Raw genomic sequence first — 15,523 nt, 5'->3', positions numbered from 1 at the left:
TAGAGTTCAATCAAGCAGAAGGAAAGAGAAATACATTTAGCTTCAGAACCGTGGATGGTCACATAAGCCAATTTATGATGACCTTGTACAGGCTTTTAGGGAACCAACTGATTTTATTTCTCCTTTAAGGGGAGAAATAAGGGAGTTTAGGCTGAAACTCAAAAGCATCTTGGATATTTTTCCCTTAATTGTTTTAAAATGTAATATTTTAATATGGGACCAACCTATGAATAAAAGATGAGACCCTGTGAGAATTGGAGACAAAAATCAATAAGATATTTAAGTACTTACTTCCTGGAAGATAAATAAATACTAGTCAGAGTAATGAAAGAAACCAATCAAAAATAGCAGTTAAGCATTTTTGTGAGATATTTTCTCTGCATATGTAAAATAAAAAGTTTCCTTAGATACAAGTACAGGGTAAGCTTTTTATAGTAAACAATAAGGGAGCTTGCTCAGCTGGCAGGCTTTCAAGCTTTTATATCTCTGTAATCAGTTAAACACACAAAATAAAATTACACGTTCAATGCATTTATTTCTTTGTGTACAAAATGTTTTAATTTATCAACATTGTGCAACAAAATATACTCACACTTACACATCAAATACAACATTTCACTTCCCGTCTTTCTGCCCTTGGAAGTGGCAACACTGTTTGGCAGTTCAGCAGCTAGAAATAAAGTGCTATAATTAAGCAGTATTGGAATGTCTTCATTTTACAAATGTGATGTACGATTTTGTATGCAACCACATTTTTTACAGAACTGAAAGCTCCATACCTGAACATTCCAAAGAATACATATATATATATATACATAAAGTGCTAATGTTTAAGCATGTTTTCAACAACTTCACAACATGGATCTAGTTTATTACAGGCACTGTAATTTACTAAGTAGATTGTCTCTTTGGGCAGCACTACAAAAAGAAAAGTCTCTTAGACATCACTGGGTGATCTTGAACGAAAGGACACTTTAGACTGAAAGCAGCCACAAAAAAGAACCCACATGGCCTTCTGAATTTCTTGGTTTCTGTAGGCATAAATGATAGGATTGATCATAGAGTTGTAAGTAGCAGGTAGAAGTGTGGCATAAGTGTACACAGAAGGGTAGTCAAGATCTCCAACTACACAATAGATTGCAAACGGTAACCAGCTTGCTCCAAAGGTCCCAATAATTATAGCAAGAGTAGAGACTCCTTTTTTAGTAGCAACATAGTGAGATGCAGTCAAAAAATGTTGCTGGAGAGCTATCTGATGTGCATGCCTGCAAACTATTTTGCAGATTTTAATGTACAGATGAAGCATGATGATAAAAACCAAAAAGAAAGAGGCAGACAGCAAAGTCACATTACTTTTGGTCAAGGGTCCGACAATGCTGCATGATGAATAGTCATCTAGACAATTCCAGCCTAGAACAGGTAGTAGTCCCAAACAGAGGGACACCCCCCAGGTAACGATCAGCATCATATGAATGCAGAGGACAGTCTTCTCTGAGTAATAAGTCAGTGCATTGTACAGGGAAAGGTAACGATCGACTGTGATGGCTAACAAGCTACTCACAGAAGCAGCAAAGGAGGCAACTAGGAATCCAACGGTAATAAGGCTAATGGTCTCTGACTGGATCACATATTGAACAACAAAATTCAGGATTAAGCCAACTCCAGCCAGTAGGTCCGCTGTGGCCAGGCTCCCAATGAGCACAAACATAGGGGTTCTCAGGGTGGGAGTGTAGAATACAATGGCCACCACGATGGCATTTTCACAGGCGATGATGGTCCCGGAGATGCAGAGCACGACGTCCCAGGGGTTGATGGCAAAGACTGGGAGCTGCGAGGAGAGCTCCAGAGAAGAGTTGCCATCGCTGGCCTGAACGCGGGCTAAAGGGACCCCGGTTCCATCGAGCGAGCCGCTTTCATTCATCTCTGCCGAAGCCAGGTGCGCCGCCTGTGAGCAGAAGAGGCGAGATGAGGCAAATCAGCACAAAGTGAGCAGCGGGGGCAGCTCCAGGCTCCCTTCCCCTGTCCCCAGACTCCCGGGGCGGGGGAGAGAACAGGGCCGGAGGGGAGGGAAACCTGCCCAGGGGAAGGGGGGGCACAGAAATACCCGGGCAGAACAAATGCCGACGCGCCGCCACCAGCGGGAAGTCACTACAGAAACGAGGCCGCGGCTCTGAGCCCTGACCGTGGTGCTGAACCCGCAGTTTCCCGAGCCAGCGTTGAGCTGAGCCCAGCCAGGGGGTGCGCTTGGCCCGGCGTGGGGTGGCTGGGCACAGCCCGAGGCAGGCTGCGGGGTTGCAGCACGAGCCGCGGGAGCGGGCTCTGCCTCGAGCTGGGCTCCGTAAAGCCGCGGTCCGGGGAGGGCAGTCGCATCGGGTCCTTACTTGGGATCAGGGCTGGCAGGCGCTTCTCATGAGCGCGGCGCTGCTGGCTACCGAGCGCGGCTGGGGCGGGCAGGACCGGAGCAGGAGGCAGCTGGTGCAGCGGGCAGGGGCAGGCGGGCTGCTGCTGCTGCTGCCGGCTCCCGTGTGTGTCAGAGTGAGGGCGCGCGGGGAACCGCGGGCTGAGGCCGTTCCGAATGTGACGTCAATGGCAGAGCCGAGGGCAGGGGCAGAACTCCGGTGGCGGCACGTGGCTCTGCGCGGAGGCGAGATGGGGAGACACAGCAGCCGCCGAACGGCGGGGGGCAGAGACAGCAGCACGCGGGGGAGTGGGGAGTCAGCAGGGCGGGAAGAAGCGAGAAAAGAGGAAGGGGAGGACTGGCAGGAGCAGTGAGGGCAGCACTGGGGGCAGGAGAAGAGACAGCAGCATAGAAGGGAGGGGGCAGCACTGAGTCGGGGGCAGGAGCAGCCCGGAGGGCAGGTGGAGGAGGGGACAGGAGGAGGGACAGCGGCACTGAAGGGAGGCGGTAGGAGGAGGGACAGCAGCATTAAGGGGAGAGGAGCAGCCCGGAGGCGGGAGGAGGGGGCAGCACTGAAGCCTGGGCGGGAGAGGGGAACCACTGATGGAGAAGAGCAGGCGCAGCAGTGAAAGCAGGTGGAGGGGCAGCAGTGAGGAGAGGAGAGGCAGCAGTGAGGGCAGCAGGAAGACCACATTGAGGGCAAGGGAGAGGCACAGGGAGTTAGAGAGCAGGAGATGGCAAGAACTGGGGCTTCCCCCCCTACCCCGTGTAAAGCGAACAGCACTATTTCTGGTGAACCTCCAGCTGGAAGAGGCAGCATCACAGCTGCCCGTTGGAGGGCTATAGAGTAAGAGATGCTAAGAGGAGCTTCCAGGGGCTAAGATGAAGGCAGAGAAAGACACCTCGCCCACCCCACCCCCTCCATTTCTCTTTTCCCTCTTTAGCCATCTGGGCAAAATAGACATAGAGGAACATAAGAACAGCTGTAGTGGGTCACACCAAAGGTCCATCTAGCCCAGTATCCTGTCTTCCAACAGTGGCCAATGCCAGCTCCCCCAGAGGGAATGAACAAAACAGGTATCATCAAGTGATCCATTGCCTGTCACCCATTCCCAGCTTCTGACAAACAGAAGCCAAGGCACACCATCCCTGCCCAAGCAGACACTTTACCATGCAGGTCACTTTATTGTGTGGGTCTCAGTATGATTTTCGTTCCTGAATATTTAGGCAATTCAAGCCCACTCCAATAGGAACTGAGGAAAAGCTGTTTGTTTTCTTGACAACAGACTTTGCCCTGTGAATTGTCACCCCATAAAGCAAGCAGCTATACTGACAGACTGAGCATGCTGCTGCCACATGCTATAGAAAGCAGGGGAGGTTTCCAGGTCATTCCTGGTCAGCACAGTTTCAAATGGCTTCCCTTACAAATAATTTTGTAAGACAAACAATAAGGCCAGATCACTGACTGTATTAAGGACTTTGAAAAGGGGTGCACTGTTTAAGCAAATACTATGTATATTTTCACAGTAAATAGGGGTTTAACATCCCTAGCTAAACACTTGCTACTTAAAAAAAAGGGTTCAACATTATTCACCAACATAACAGGGAAATTAAATGAAACGACATGTACATCACTGGCTCTCTCAAGTACTAACAAAACAAAACAAAACTCAACCAACCCACACGCATTTAACTAAGAATTATCAAAATAGTATCTTAAAGAGAAATCCAGAGATGCATGCTTTGAATATTTGAATAGACAACTTTCTCTGAAGTGAAAAAGAGATGCTGTGGTTAAAATTACATCTCTATTATGATTCTCCCCACTCAGTATCACATGAAACAGCTTACTGAATATTCCTTAGTCAGAATAGATCACATCTTCAACATTATTCACTTGTGTTTTGTTTGTATCCAATTAATTTTCATTATTCTTGGATAAAGGATGATTATTAAACAATAAACAATTACTCTGCCCTAAACTCAAGTGTCTGATAGGTACAGTTCTCAAGTTGGTTATTACCAAACAAAAATAAGATTTAGCTAGAAGATAAAACCTAAAGAACATTCTATATCACATGTTACTGTTTATTTGGGAAGAAAAATCCAGTTTCTCCTTTTTCTCTGGCTCTTCTTTTCCTTCTTTGTTTGTATGGATTTCTCTTTGAAGCCCTATCCATATTCTGTCTATAGGTATGTCATGGTAAAATTCCCCACTCTGAACCCCAGCGTCCAAGAGATGGGGTATCAGCATGAATTTCTCTAAGCTTAATTACCAGCTTAGAATCTGTAGCGCTGCCACCAACCAGGAATTCCAGTGCCTGGTACACTCTGGTCCCCCCAAAACCTTGCCCTGGGAACCCCACGACCCAGACCCTTTGGATCTTAACACAAGGAAAGTAAACCCTTTCCCCCACCGTTGCCTCTCCCAGGCTTCCCCTCTCTGGGTTCTCCTGGAAGATCATTGTGATTCAAACTCCTTGAATCACAAAACAGAGAGGACAATTCACCTTCCTCCCTCCTTCTCTTTCCCCCTCCCAGACTCTTCCTGAGAGAGAAAGTAATCCTGACACAGAGAGAAATTAGCCTCTCTCTCCCCCTTCCCTCCTTTCTCCCCACCAATTCCCTGGTGAATCCAGACCCAGTCCCCTGGGGTCTCACCAGAATAAAAAAACAATCAGGTTCTTAAACAAGAAACTTTTAATTAAAGAGAGAAAAACAGTAAAAATTATCTTTGTAAATTTAAAATGGATTAGGTACAGGGTTTTTTAGCTATAGGCACTGGGAATACCCTCCCAGCCTAAGTATTCAAGTACAAATTAAAATCCTTTCAGCAAAAATACAAATTTGAACTCCTTTCAGCCAAATACACAATTAAACTCCTTCCAGCCAAATGCATATTTGCAAATAAAGAAAACAAACATAAGCCTAACTCGCTTTATCTATCTAGTACTTACTATTTGGAATCTATAAGAACCTGTATCAAGGAGATTGGAGAGAAACCTGGTTGCACTTCTGGTCCCTCTGAGCCCCCAGAGTGAACAACAACCAAAAACTAACAGCACACACACCAACTTCCCTCCCTCAAGATTTGAAAGTATCCTGTCCCCTGATTGGTTCTCAGGTCAGGTGACAGCCAGGCCTACTGAACTGGCTAACCCTTTATAGTCAAAGAGATATAAAGTACTTCTGTGCTATTAAATTTTCTTATCTGTTTATAACAAGGTAAGATATGGAAGTTTTGTGTTTGTACACCACCTATCACAATGGGATCCAACCTGTCATTTTGCCTGGTAGTAGCAATATGAATATTAAATAATAATGGACATGTTTTGGATAGGAGTCCATAAACATTCTTAATTTTCCTTTTTCAGTAAGAAATAATATTCCAGGGGTGACAGCCTGCTTAACAATGTGGATACCGCAACAGCTTTTCCTAAGGCTGACCCCAAAATGATGTGATCACAATGGACAGAAGTCAACTGCATTGGAAAGAAGGGTGGGGATTGTTTCTCAGGCTCACTTTTTGGCATCTTGCATTCAAACAGCAATATGTGCAATCCACTATGTGCCCTCTATTAAAAGATAATAGCTTGGGAAATAAAGTGTAGCTATTTGTTTCATGGTAATTATGGTCTTATTTTATTTCATTGTGTATGTATTAGATATGTGTAAAAACTTTGATGATAAAAAGTAGTCCATAAAAGTGCTAAGTATTATTAGTATTTGCAAGTTACTACCAATTGCTGTTTTACATATGATTGTTTTGAACAAAGCAAATCTTTAAAAAAAAAATCCCATTTCACCTTTTTACAAGCACATTTGAACTATAGAAGAGTCATTTTTCTCTCACCAACATAAGGAATCCTTAAAATAGAGAAAAAATGGGGATACACAGATGGTGAGCTACACAATGCTGACATTTCAGATATTTCCATCCACCTGGTGTGAGAGAGCTTTTAAAACATTTCACAACCCATTTATATACATCTTAAAGCGTATGAGCGGTGAGCTTACCTCATCACATTGTGTCATTGTTTACCAGCATCTGGTTAACATTTCCCCTTTGCTGATTTTTTAGGTTTATGTGCAGATTCTATCTGCATATATACTGCACCACTAATGCTACTAGTAAAAAGCAAACTTAACAGGTACCCAGGTGCCATTTAATATATTGGATACAAAACTTTCATCCCATCTTACACAATCCTTTCTCATGTGGTTTTCTGGCTCTGCTTCTTCCTGAAGTATGGAAGAATTCTGGTTGCCAGGTTAGCCTTGTATCTTTGCTTCCTTTTTACAAGTTTTTTCAAGCACTTGTTTTGCTTTTTCCTCTCTTTGTATATTATATACAGTAATTATTTTACCAGTACTATTGAAAAATCTTTGTATTTGCTGTGTAACTGTGCTATATATGATTACATAAACACAGAAATACAACTATACATAAATACCTGTACCACAGAACTATAACTATACAAATTGCAATACCACGTATTTTTAGTTTTCTGTGTTTAGGATACATCTTTTTTACTATACAAATAAAACTGCATTTGTCAAGTGGATGTTTATGAGTAGTTGGAGTAGTCACATTTTATTTTATTTTCGAATTGGTGGTATTATACATGGGGCCAATTCAGCCCTGGTGTAAGCAAGTGAAAAATCTGACAAATGACATTGCACCTGCTTACTTGAGGAATGAACTTGGCCCACAGTCTAAGACTATGTGTATACTGCCTCACAGTTCAGATTACAGAGGTGTGATGAGCAGGATGCACCAAAGTACTGCACTGTAACTTCCTGTGTAGACACTGCAGGCAAAAACTAAAAGCTTCTTGGATCACCTGCATGTAGTCCTATTTGAAGAGAATTACATTCGTGTAAACTAGGAACTGTTTAGTTTGTATCCACAGGGGGTAGTTACAGAGCAGCACTTTCGTGCACACTGCTGTTCATGCACTGGTAGTCTGAACTGCGGAGAAGTGTAGACAAGCCCTAAGCTGAAGCCATATTTTTGAACAATAATCCATTTCTTTCACATTGAAAAGAAAATGTAAAAATATATATAAATAGATGCAGAAAATTAAACTGAAGCAAAACTAAAAATATCTTGCATTAATATAGGACTTTTCATTCATGGATCTCAAAATGCTTTATAAAGAAACAATAATGAATCCTCACAATTCCTCTATGAGATAGAAGATTATGTCCATTTAAGGATGAGTAAAGAGAGAGGTCAATTGACTTCCTCAAGGTCAATCAGTGACAGAAACAGTACCCAGGAGACCTGACTCATAGTTCTCTGCTCTTAGCACTAGACTAATTACACAGTCTGTTAGTTCATCCACTCAGGTGATGGAGTACACATGAAACTTAGAAATATACATTAATCTTTCTGAAGTCTGTGCAGAATAGGATAGTGCCATCTGGTTTACAGACCAGGCCAACTGGGCTTCATCAATTGCTATGAGATTCTTCAATGATTCCTATCTCCAGCATGGTACAGAATTCCTATTTCACTGTATCAGACTTCCATATTTTTTTTTTGAAGCAGCCAATGGTTCTCTCAGGCATGTTGCCCCAGTTCCAGACATGTTGAATTATTAGATGGGTTCATCACAGATGAGATGACAATATCTCAGAGAAGTTGTCTCATTTGGGTCCCTGGTCCATCTGCTTTCATAATTAATGTGCCCCACCTGCTGCATTACTCCATATGGTCCCTGCCACTTAGTGAATAGTTTGGACTCTGCGCTGGGAAGCAGGACAAGTCTCCAATCATCAGGTTTAAATACATGTCCCTATAGGCTCACTCCAGGATCTGCTGAGCATTAATGCACCTCAACCCCCACACCCGCTCCTGAACCCCAACCCCCTTCCCCAGCCCGGTGAAAGTGAGTGAGGATTGGGGAGAATAAGTGATGGGGAGAGGGCAGAGGATGGAGTAAGCAGGGCTTCAGGGAAGGACAGGGCCTCAGGGAAGGGACAGGATAGATACTGGGTTGCCCTTAAATTCAAAAAGTGATCTTGGACATAAAAAGGTTGGATACCACTGGTGTCATAAACAGATAGTTAAGGGTTAATGCCTCTTCTCCCTGTAAAGGGTTAAGAAGTTCACCCAGTCTAGATGACACCTGACCAGAGGAACCAATGGGGGAACAAGATGTTTCAAAAGGAAGGAGGGAAGTTTCCTTTGTTTAGTTAGTTTTCAGTTTCAACCAGAGTAAAAAAGATCAAGGAACCAGCCTCTTATCAGTGTCGTAAGTTTTAGAAAGGAATAAATAGGTTTATGTTTATTTCTTTGTAACCTGTCTTGTGCAATTAGAGGAAGAATCAAATTGGGTATTTGGGTATTTTCATTTGTGTAATTAAGTTTTTGCCCAGGGGAACATCCTCTGTGTTTTGAATCTGTTGTCTGTGAGAGTAGCTGGTATGCTAATCTCTCCCAGAGGGTTTTCTTTTACCTTTCTTTTCTTTAATTAACAGCCTTTTTTAAAATAACCTGATTGATTTTTCCTTGTTTTTAGATCCAAGGGGGTTGGATCTGGATCCACCAGGAGTTGGTGGGAGAAAGGAGGGGGGGATGGCTAATTTCTCCTTGTTTTAAGATCCAAGGGCTTTGGATCTGTGTTCACCAGGAAATTGGTGAAGTCTCTCAAGGCTACCCAGGGAAGGGAGCGCTTGGGGGTGGTAGCAGCCAGACCAGATCTAAGCTGTTAATTGAGCTTAGAGCTTCTCATGCAGGTCCCCCACATTTGTACCCTAAAGTTCAGAGTGGGGAAGGAAACTTGACAACTGGTTTACAGGTTCAGCTTTCTGCTATCCACACCTATCCATAACTACATTCAATATAGGGGCATTTGTTAAACAGGTGTCCTAGGTGCCCACCTGAAAAGCAAACTCTCACTATTTGCTGGGTGGGCTCTGGCCCTGGGACTAGGATTTGAGGTAGTACCTCCCTAACTAGCCTGCCTACTCCCACTACCTGGTTTTCCTGGTGAGAATACTGCAGGGACCACAAGGCACTTCATCTGTGTCTCACACTCTAAGGCATCTGGGTTTTCTGATGGAGACCAGCCTGAGGCCCCATAGTTTGCTGGGACCCTTAGAGGCTGGTGCTTCTGAGCCTGGAACCAAACTGTCAGGCCACTGCCCTCCTGGTTACGTTCTCTTTCAGCTCGAGGGACCCCCTTTGCCTAAGGTGATCTTTCACACATCAGACAGGGTCTCTGCCTGGTGTTTGAGTACCCAGTCCCTCCCCGCTGCTGGGAGTACATGGGTTAACTGCTCTTCCAAGAATGCAGGTTGCAGGTTGCATGCAGGTTGCTGAGTTTAAGTCTTCGCTTCAGCTATTGCCAACACAAGTCCCTAATTTCTTGGACACTATGCAGGGCCACACCACCTGGGGTATTTCTCCTCTTGGGATCACTGTTGAAAAGCCTATTCCATGATATCAAGGTAGCTCAATATAGCCACTTTCACCTGGGTGTAATCTGCTGATGCTGCTTCCAGCCCTTGGTACGCAGGCTGGGCTGACCCAGTCAGGTACAGCATTAACATGAAGACTCACTGCTCAGGTGGCCATTGGATTGCCATCTCCACTTGTTGGAACATCACAGAGAAAGCTTCTAGATCATCTTCAGTGCCCAATTTTTGCGAGTCTCATTTTGGGTGACCATGCATCCTTACTTCAGGGGACTGCCCCTTATTTAATTGATTTGTCCCTCAGGGTGTTACACCCCAAGGCCCCCTTCCTTAGGGAGTCCCCTGGAAAGGCAGAGCATCACAAAGCATTTTGGGGAGGGTCAACGGTGTGTGAGTAGGGAGTGGAAGTCTCCTTTGCAGGTACGAGAGACCCCTCACCCCCCCGCCCAAAAAGCACGGGTTAACTCAACATTTCAGTCGGAACATATGATGCTGGCCCCAGCCGCCAAAGGACACTGCTCACAGCCAAGACCTGGCTGACAGCCGAGAAAGATGGGGGCTTAAGGCTTTCCTGAGCAGCCTTAACAATAATAATAAATAATAAATAAATAAATAATAATAATAATAAAATCCAACTGCACAGACCTGCAAGATAGCAAGGCCAGAGGGAAAAACAAAGTCCAGGGCTGCAGAAATTTAAAACAGACAAGATAACTCATGTCCCTGGAACTGGGCTGTTTTAGGAACAGTGAAGAGAATAAGCAGCAAGAACTAGAAATGCTAGTCAATAAGCCCAACTATGGCATAGCTGTCATCATAGACACTGTGTGGGATAACACCCATGACTGGAATATTGGTATAGAAGGGTAAAGCTTGCTCAGGAAGGACAGGCAGGGAAAAAAGGGAGGCGGTATTGCCTTATATATCAGAAATGTATACACTTGGACTGGGTTGAAATTGAAATAGGATATATACTTGTGGAAAGTCTCTGGGTAAGGATAAAAGAGGTAAAAACAAGGGTAATGTCATGGTAGGGGTCTACTAGAGACCACCTAACCAGGAAGAGAAGATGGATGAGGCTTTTTATAAACAACTAACAAAATCATCCAAAGCAGAGGACTTGGTGGTGATGGGGGACTTCAACTACCCAGACGTCTGTTGAGAAAATAACACAGCAGAGCACAGATTATCCAGCAAGTTCTTGGAATATATTGGAGACGATTTTTTTATTTCAGAAGGTGTAGAAAGCCACTGGGGGAGAGTGTTCTAGATTTGATTTTGACAAATAAGGAAGAACTGGTTGAGATTGAAAGTGGAAGGCTGCATGGGTGAAAGTGACCATGAAAGGATAAAGTTCATGATTCTAAGGAATGGTAGAAGGGAAAACAGCACAATAAAGAAAATTAATTTCAAGAAGGCAGACTTTAGAAAACTAAGGGAGTTGGTAGGTAAGATCCCTTGGGAAGCAAGTTTAAGGGAAAAAAACAGTTCAAGAGAGTTGGCAGTTTTTCAAAGAGTCATTATTAAGGGCACAAGAGCAAACTATGCCACTGCGTAGGAAAGATAGGAAGTATGGCAAGACACCACCTTGGCTTAGCCAGATCTTTTTTGAGTTTCAGATCATTGAAGAATCCTACAAAAAGCGGTAACTAGGTCAAATTACAAACGATGAATATAAACAAATTGCATATGTATGTAAGGACAAAATTAGAAAGGCAAAGGCACAAAAGATTAAACTAGCTAGAGAGATAAAGGGTTAAACTAGCTAGAGAGGTAAAGGGTAAAAAGAAAACATTCTACAAATACAATAGAAGCAAGACGAAGACCAAGGACAGGGTAGGGAACAACAACAGAAATGTGGAGATGGCAGAAGTGCTAAATGACTTTTTTGTTTCAATTTACACCAAATAGTTTAGTAGCAATTGTTTATATAACTTAATGAATGCCAGTGAAAGTGAAGTATGATCAGAAGCTAGAATAGGGAAAGAACAAGTTAAAAATTACTTAGACAAGTGAAATGGTTTTCAAGTCCCCAGGGCCTGAATACTCCTAGGTGCTGACTAAGGAGTTCTCAGCCATTAGTGATTATCTTCAAAGAATCATGGAAGACAGGTGAGATTCCAGAGGACTGGAAAAGGGCAAATATAGTGCCAAACTAGAAATAGGGGAATAAGGACAACCCAGGGAATTACAGAACAGTCAGCTTAACTTCAATACTCAGAAAAATAATGGAGCAATCAATTTGAAGACACCTAGGAGATAATAAGGTGATATGAAACTTTGTCAAGAACAAATCATGTCAAACCAATGGGGACTGCGGGAAGTGGAGGCCAGCACATCCCTTGGCCCACACTGCTTCCCACAGCCCCTATTGGCCTGGAACAGCTAACGGCGGCCAATGGGAGCTGCGATCGGCTGAACCTGCGGACGCTGCAGGTAAACAAACCGTCCTGGCCTATCAGCAGATTTCCCTGATGGGCCGTGTACCAGAGGTTGCCGATCCCTGGCTTAGAGAGTTCACTTATAAAGTTTGTGGATGATACTAAACTGGGAGGGGTTGCAAGTGCTTTGGAGAATAGGATTAAAATTCAAAATGATCTGGACAAACTGGAGAAATAGTCTTAAGTAAATAGGATAAAATTCAATATGGATGAATGCAAAGTACTCCATTTAGGAAAGAACAATCAGTTGAACACATACAAAATGGGAAATGACTGCCTAGGAAGAAATAGTGCAGACAGGGATCTGAGGCATCATAGTGATCGCAAGCTAAATGAGAGTCAACAGTGTAACACTGTTGCAAAAGAAGTAAACATCATTCTGGAATGTATTAGCAGGGTTGTTATAATCAAGACATAAGAAGTAATATTTCCACTCCACTCCAAGACTCAAGTGGAATAGTGTGTCCAGTTTTGGGCACCACATTACAGGAAAGATGTGGACAAATTGGAGAAAGTCCAGAGAAGAGAAACAAAACTGATTAAAGTTCTAGAAAACATGACTTATGAGGGAAGATTGAAAAAATATGGGTTTGTTTAGTCTGGAGAAGGAAAGACTGAGGGAGGACAAGATAAGAGCTTTCAAGTACATAAAAGGCTGTTATAAGGAGGAGGGAGAAAAATTCTTCTCTTTAACCTTTGAGGATAGGACAATAAGCAATAGGCTTAAATTGGAGCAAGGATGGTTTAGGTTGGACACTTGAAAAACTCCCTAACAGTCAGGGTGGTTAAGCACTGGAATAAATTGCCTAAGGAGATTTGGGAATCTTCATCCTTGGAGATTTTTACGAGCAGTTTAGACAAACACCTGTCAGGGGTGGTCTAGATAATACTTAGTCCTGCCTTGAGTGCAGGAGACTGGACTATAAGACCTCCTAACGTCCCTTCCAGTCCTATGATTCTATTATTTTATGATCTTTGGAGAAAAGACCTTGGATACAATTTTCAAAACTGCTTAAGTGACTTAGGAGCCTTAGTTCCAATTTCAAAAGTGACTTAGGCACTGAATAGCTTAAGTGTAATTGATTTAGACACCTAACTCCTACTGAAATCAATGAGGTTTAGGCATCTAAATACCTTTAAAGATCTGAGCCAAAATGCCTAAATCTCTAAAAATACAACTCTGGCTCTTACATCACTTAGCCACTTTTGAAATTTGGACCCCTTTTCATTTACTCTTTTAAGTATCTAGTGCATTTTTGGGTAATGTAAAATTAATCATAAATAATTGCCTCCCACAAACTGAACCAAAAATACAGCCATACAGTCAATGTCTTAAATGAACATCTAATTAAACGTGTTAACTTAAAAAAAACACAATTGACTCTGCACTCCTTGGTGTATTTAAAAAGATTTACATTATGCCCACACCCAAAGTTGGGCTTTATCCACTCTGAAAGTATAGACATATTTTGGAGTTTGGCATAAGGTGTTAATTTCTGTATTCAAGGACTTAAGCTTGTCAATATCAGAATGTCTATGTCCCTTATTTGGTGGACCCACACTTCTCAGTTTTAGCTTGATGGAGGCTGTCACAAGGTGATGGTTGCTGCCAACATTTGCACCCCTTCTCACTTTCACTTCTGACAGTGAGCGTCGCCATTTGCCATTGATCATGCTATGATCAATCTGGTTCTTATCACTGACATTTGGAGAACATGTCAGCTTGTGAATTTCACGACCTTCAAATAGGGTTCTGCACATGACTAGGTCATTCATATTACACAAATCAACAAGCTTTTCTCCATTTTCATTCCTGGTGCCACACCCATGTCTTCCCATTGCTCTGTCGTTGTTTGTCGTGTACTTACTGACGTTGGCATTCAGGTCTCTCAGGATGATAGTTAAGTAGTGGTATGGTACTCTCTACCTTATAGTACAGGCGGAGTTAGAGAATTTGTCCTTTACTTCTTCATCGCTTCATCATCACACCATACACAAGAAAAAACAACTCGACTCAATACATTCAGCCAGCAAATTGGACTGAAAATCATCTGCAATAAGCCAAATACCGTGACCTTTAATATTGCCTGACCATCACCAGTACAGACGGAGGATTATGTTCTCACCAATGTAGAAACATTCACATACTTGGGCAGCACCATCAGCTAGGATGGTGGAACATGCCAGAACATCTGGAACAAAATCAATAAAGCCAGGAACACCTTCAGGAGCTTAAATATAGTCTGGAAATCATCAAAATACAACACCAAAACCAAACTCAAGATTTATCAGAGCAGCATACTTTCAATATTACTTCATAGTGCAGAATACTGGGGAATGAGAAAGTAGGACATGTCCAAACTGTCTTCATTCCATACAACCTACCTCAGAAAAATCATCCGTATCTTTTGGCCCAGAACAATCTCAAATCAAGATCTATTGACACAGTGCAGCCAAGAGGATCTGAGCATCATCATTGCCAGGATGTGTTGGAGCTGGATCGGTCATGTGCTTCAGATGGAAACGGATTCCATCACCAGAGTAGCAATAAGATGGACACCTGAAGGCAAGCAAAAATGAGGCTGCCTGAAAACAACATGGTGAAGAGCTGTGGAAGCCAAACTGAAAAACCTGGGGCACAGCTGGGGAACCATTGAAAAACTTTCCAGAAACAGACAAGAATGGAGGAGCTTTGTCACTTCCCTAAATGCGAGAGGCGTAATAGGAACATGATGATGGTAAGGTGTTAAATTCAGATGGTCATATATTGTAATTAGCACTAGGTGTGATCATTTAACCATTGAAATACAGAACTTTTTCTTTCTGTCTCTCTTTTATTTATAGATGAATGATTCTTCAAATTGGCAATGGTTGTAACTGCACCATTTCCCCTCCAACCTCTCGCTCCTCTTAATGTAAGCCTACTAGAGGGATCTGATGGGAGATGTACTGTATGTTTTTGTTCTAAGGCTCTTCACTGACAAATTCAGTGACTGCTGTAAATCTAGCATTATTTTAAACAGGATCCTGTATGACTTTTCTAATTTGAATGACACTTTCCTTACCTATGTTCTAGTAGTCCCATCCTGCACATACAGTTTGTGGGAAGATCCAGTGAAGACTGGGTCCACAAATTGAACTGGGAAACAGGCTTGTTGTAAAATATTTAATTATTGAAACAAAAGCAAAGAGTGAAATGTAAATCATTCTGTTCATATTTTAGCACCCCTTCGTAGAACACGGGTTGATACAATCACCG

At 42.8% G+C, this 15,523-nt stretch overlaps 1 protein-coding gene across 1 annotated transcript; it reads right to left on the bottom strand.

Moving 5' to 3' along the window:
* Positions 1 to 549: 549 nt before the first annotated feature.
* Positions 550 to 2,454, bottom strand: GPR6 (G protein-coupled receptor 6). The gene is made up of 2 exons (XM_032774680.2): positions 2,382 to 2,454; positions 550 to 1,945 (listed from the first exon to the last, which is right to left on the bottom strand). The coding sequence occupies exon 2, from the start codon at positions 1,919 to 1,921 to the stop codon at positions 938 to 940; it is 984 nt and encodes a 327-aa protein (XP_032630571.1). The 5' UTR covers positions 1,922 to 1,945; positions 2,382 to 2,454; the 3' UTR covers positions 550 to 937.
* Positions 2,455 to 15,523: the final 13,069 nt, after the last annotated feature.

Source organism: Chelonoidis abingdonii, chromosome 3 (assembly GCF_003597395.2).
Source record: "Chelonoidis abingdonii isolate Lonesome George chromosome 3, CheloAbing_2.0, whole genome shotgun sequence".
Taxonomy (NCBI): domain Eukaryota; kingdom Metazoa; phylum Chordata; order Testudines; family Testudinidae; genus Chelonoidis; species Chelonoidis abingdonii.
This window is presented reverse-complemented; position numbering and strand designations above follow the sequence as displayed.

Excerpts from the sequence above, each read along its gene's own strand:
- GPR6 (XM_032774680.2), bottom strand. The coding sequence starts at position 1,921 with ATGAATGAAAGCGGCTCGCTCGATGGAACCGGGGTCCCTTTAGCCCGC.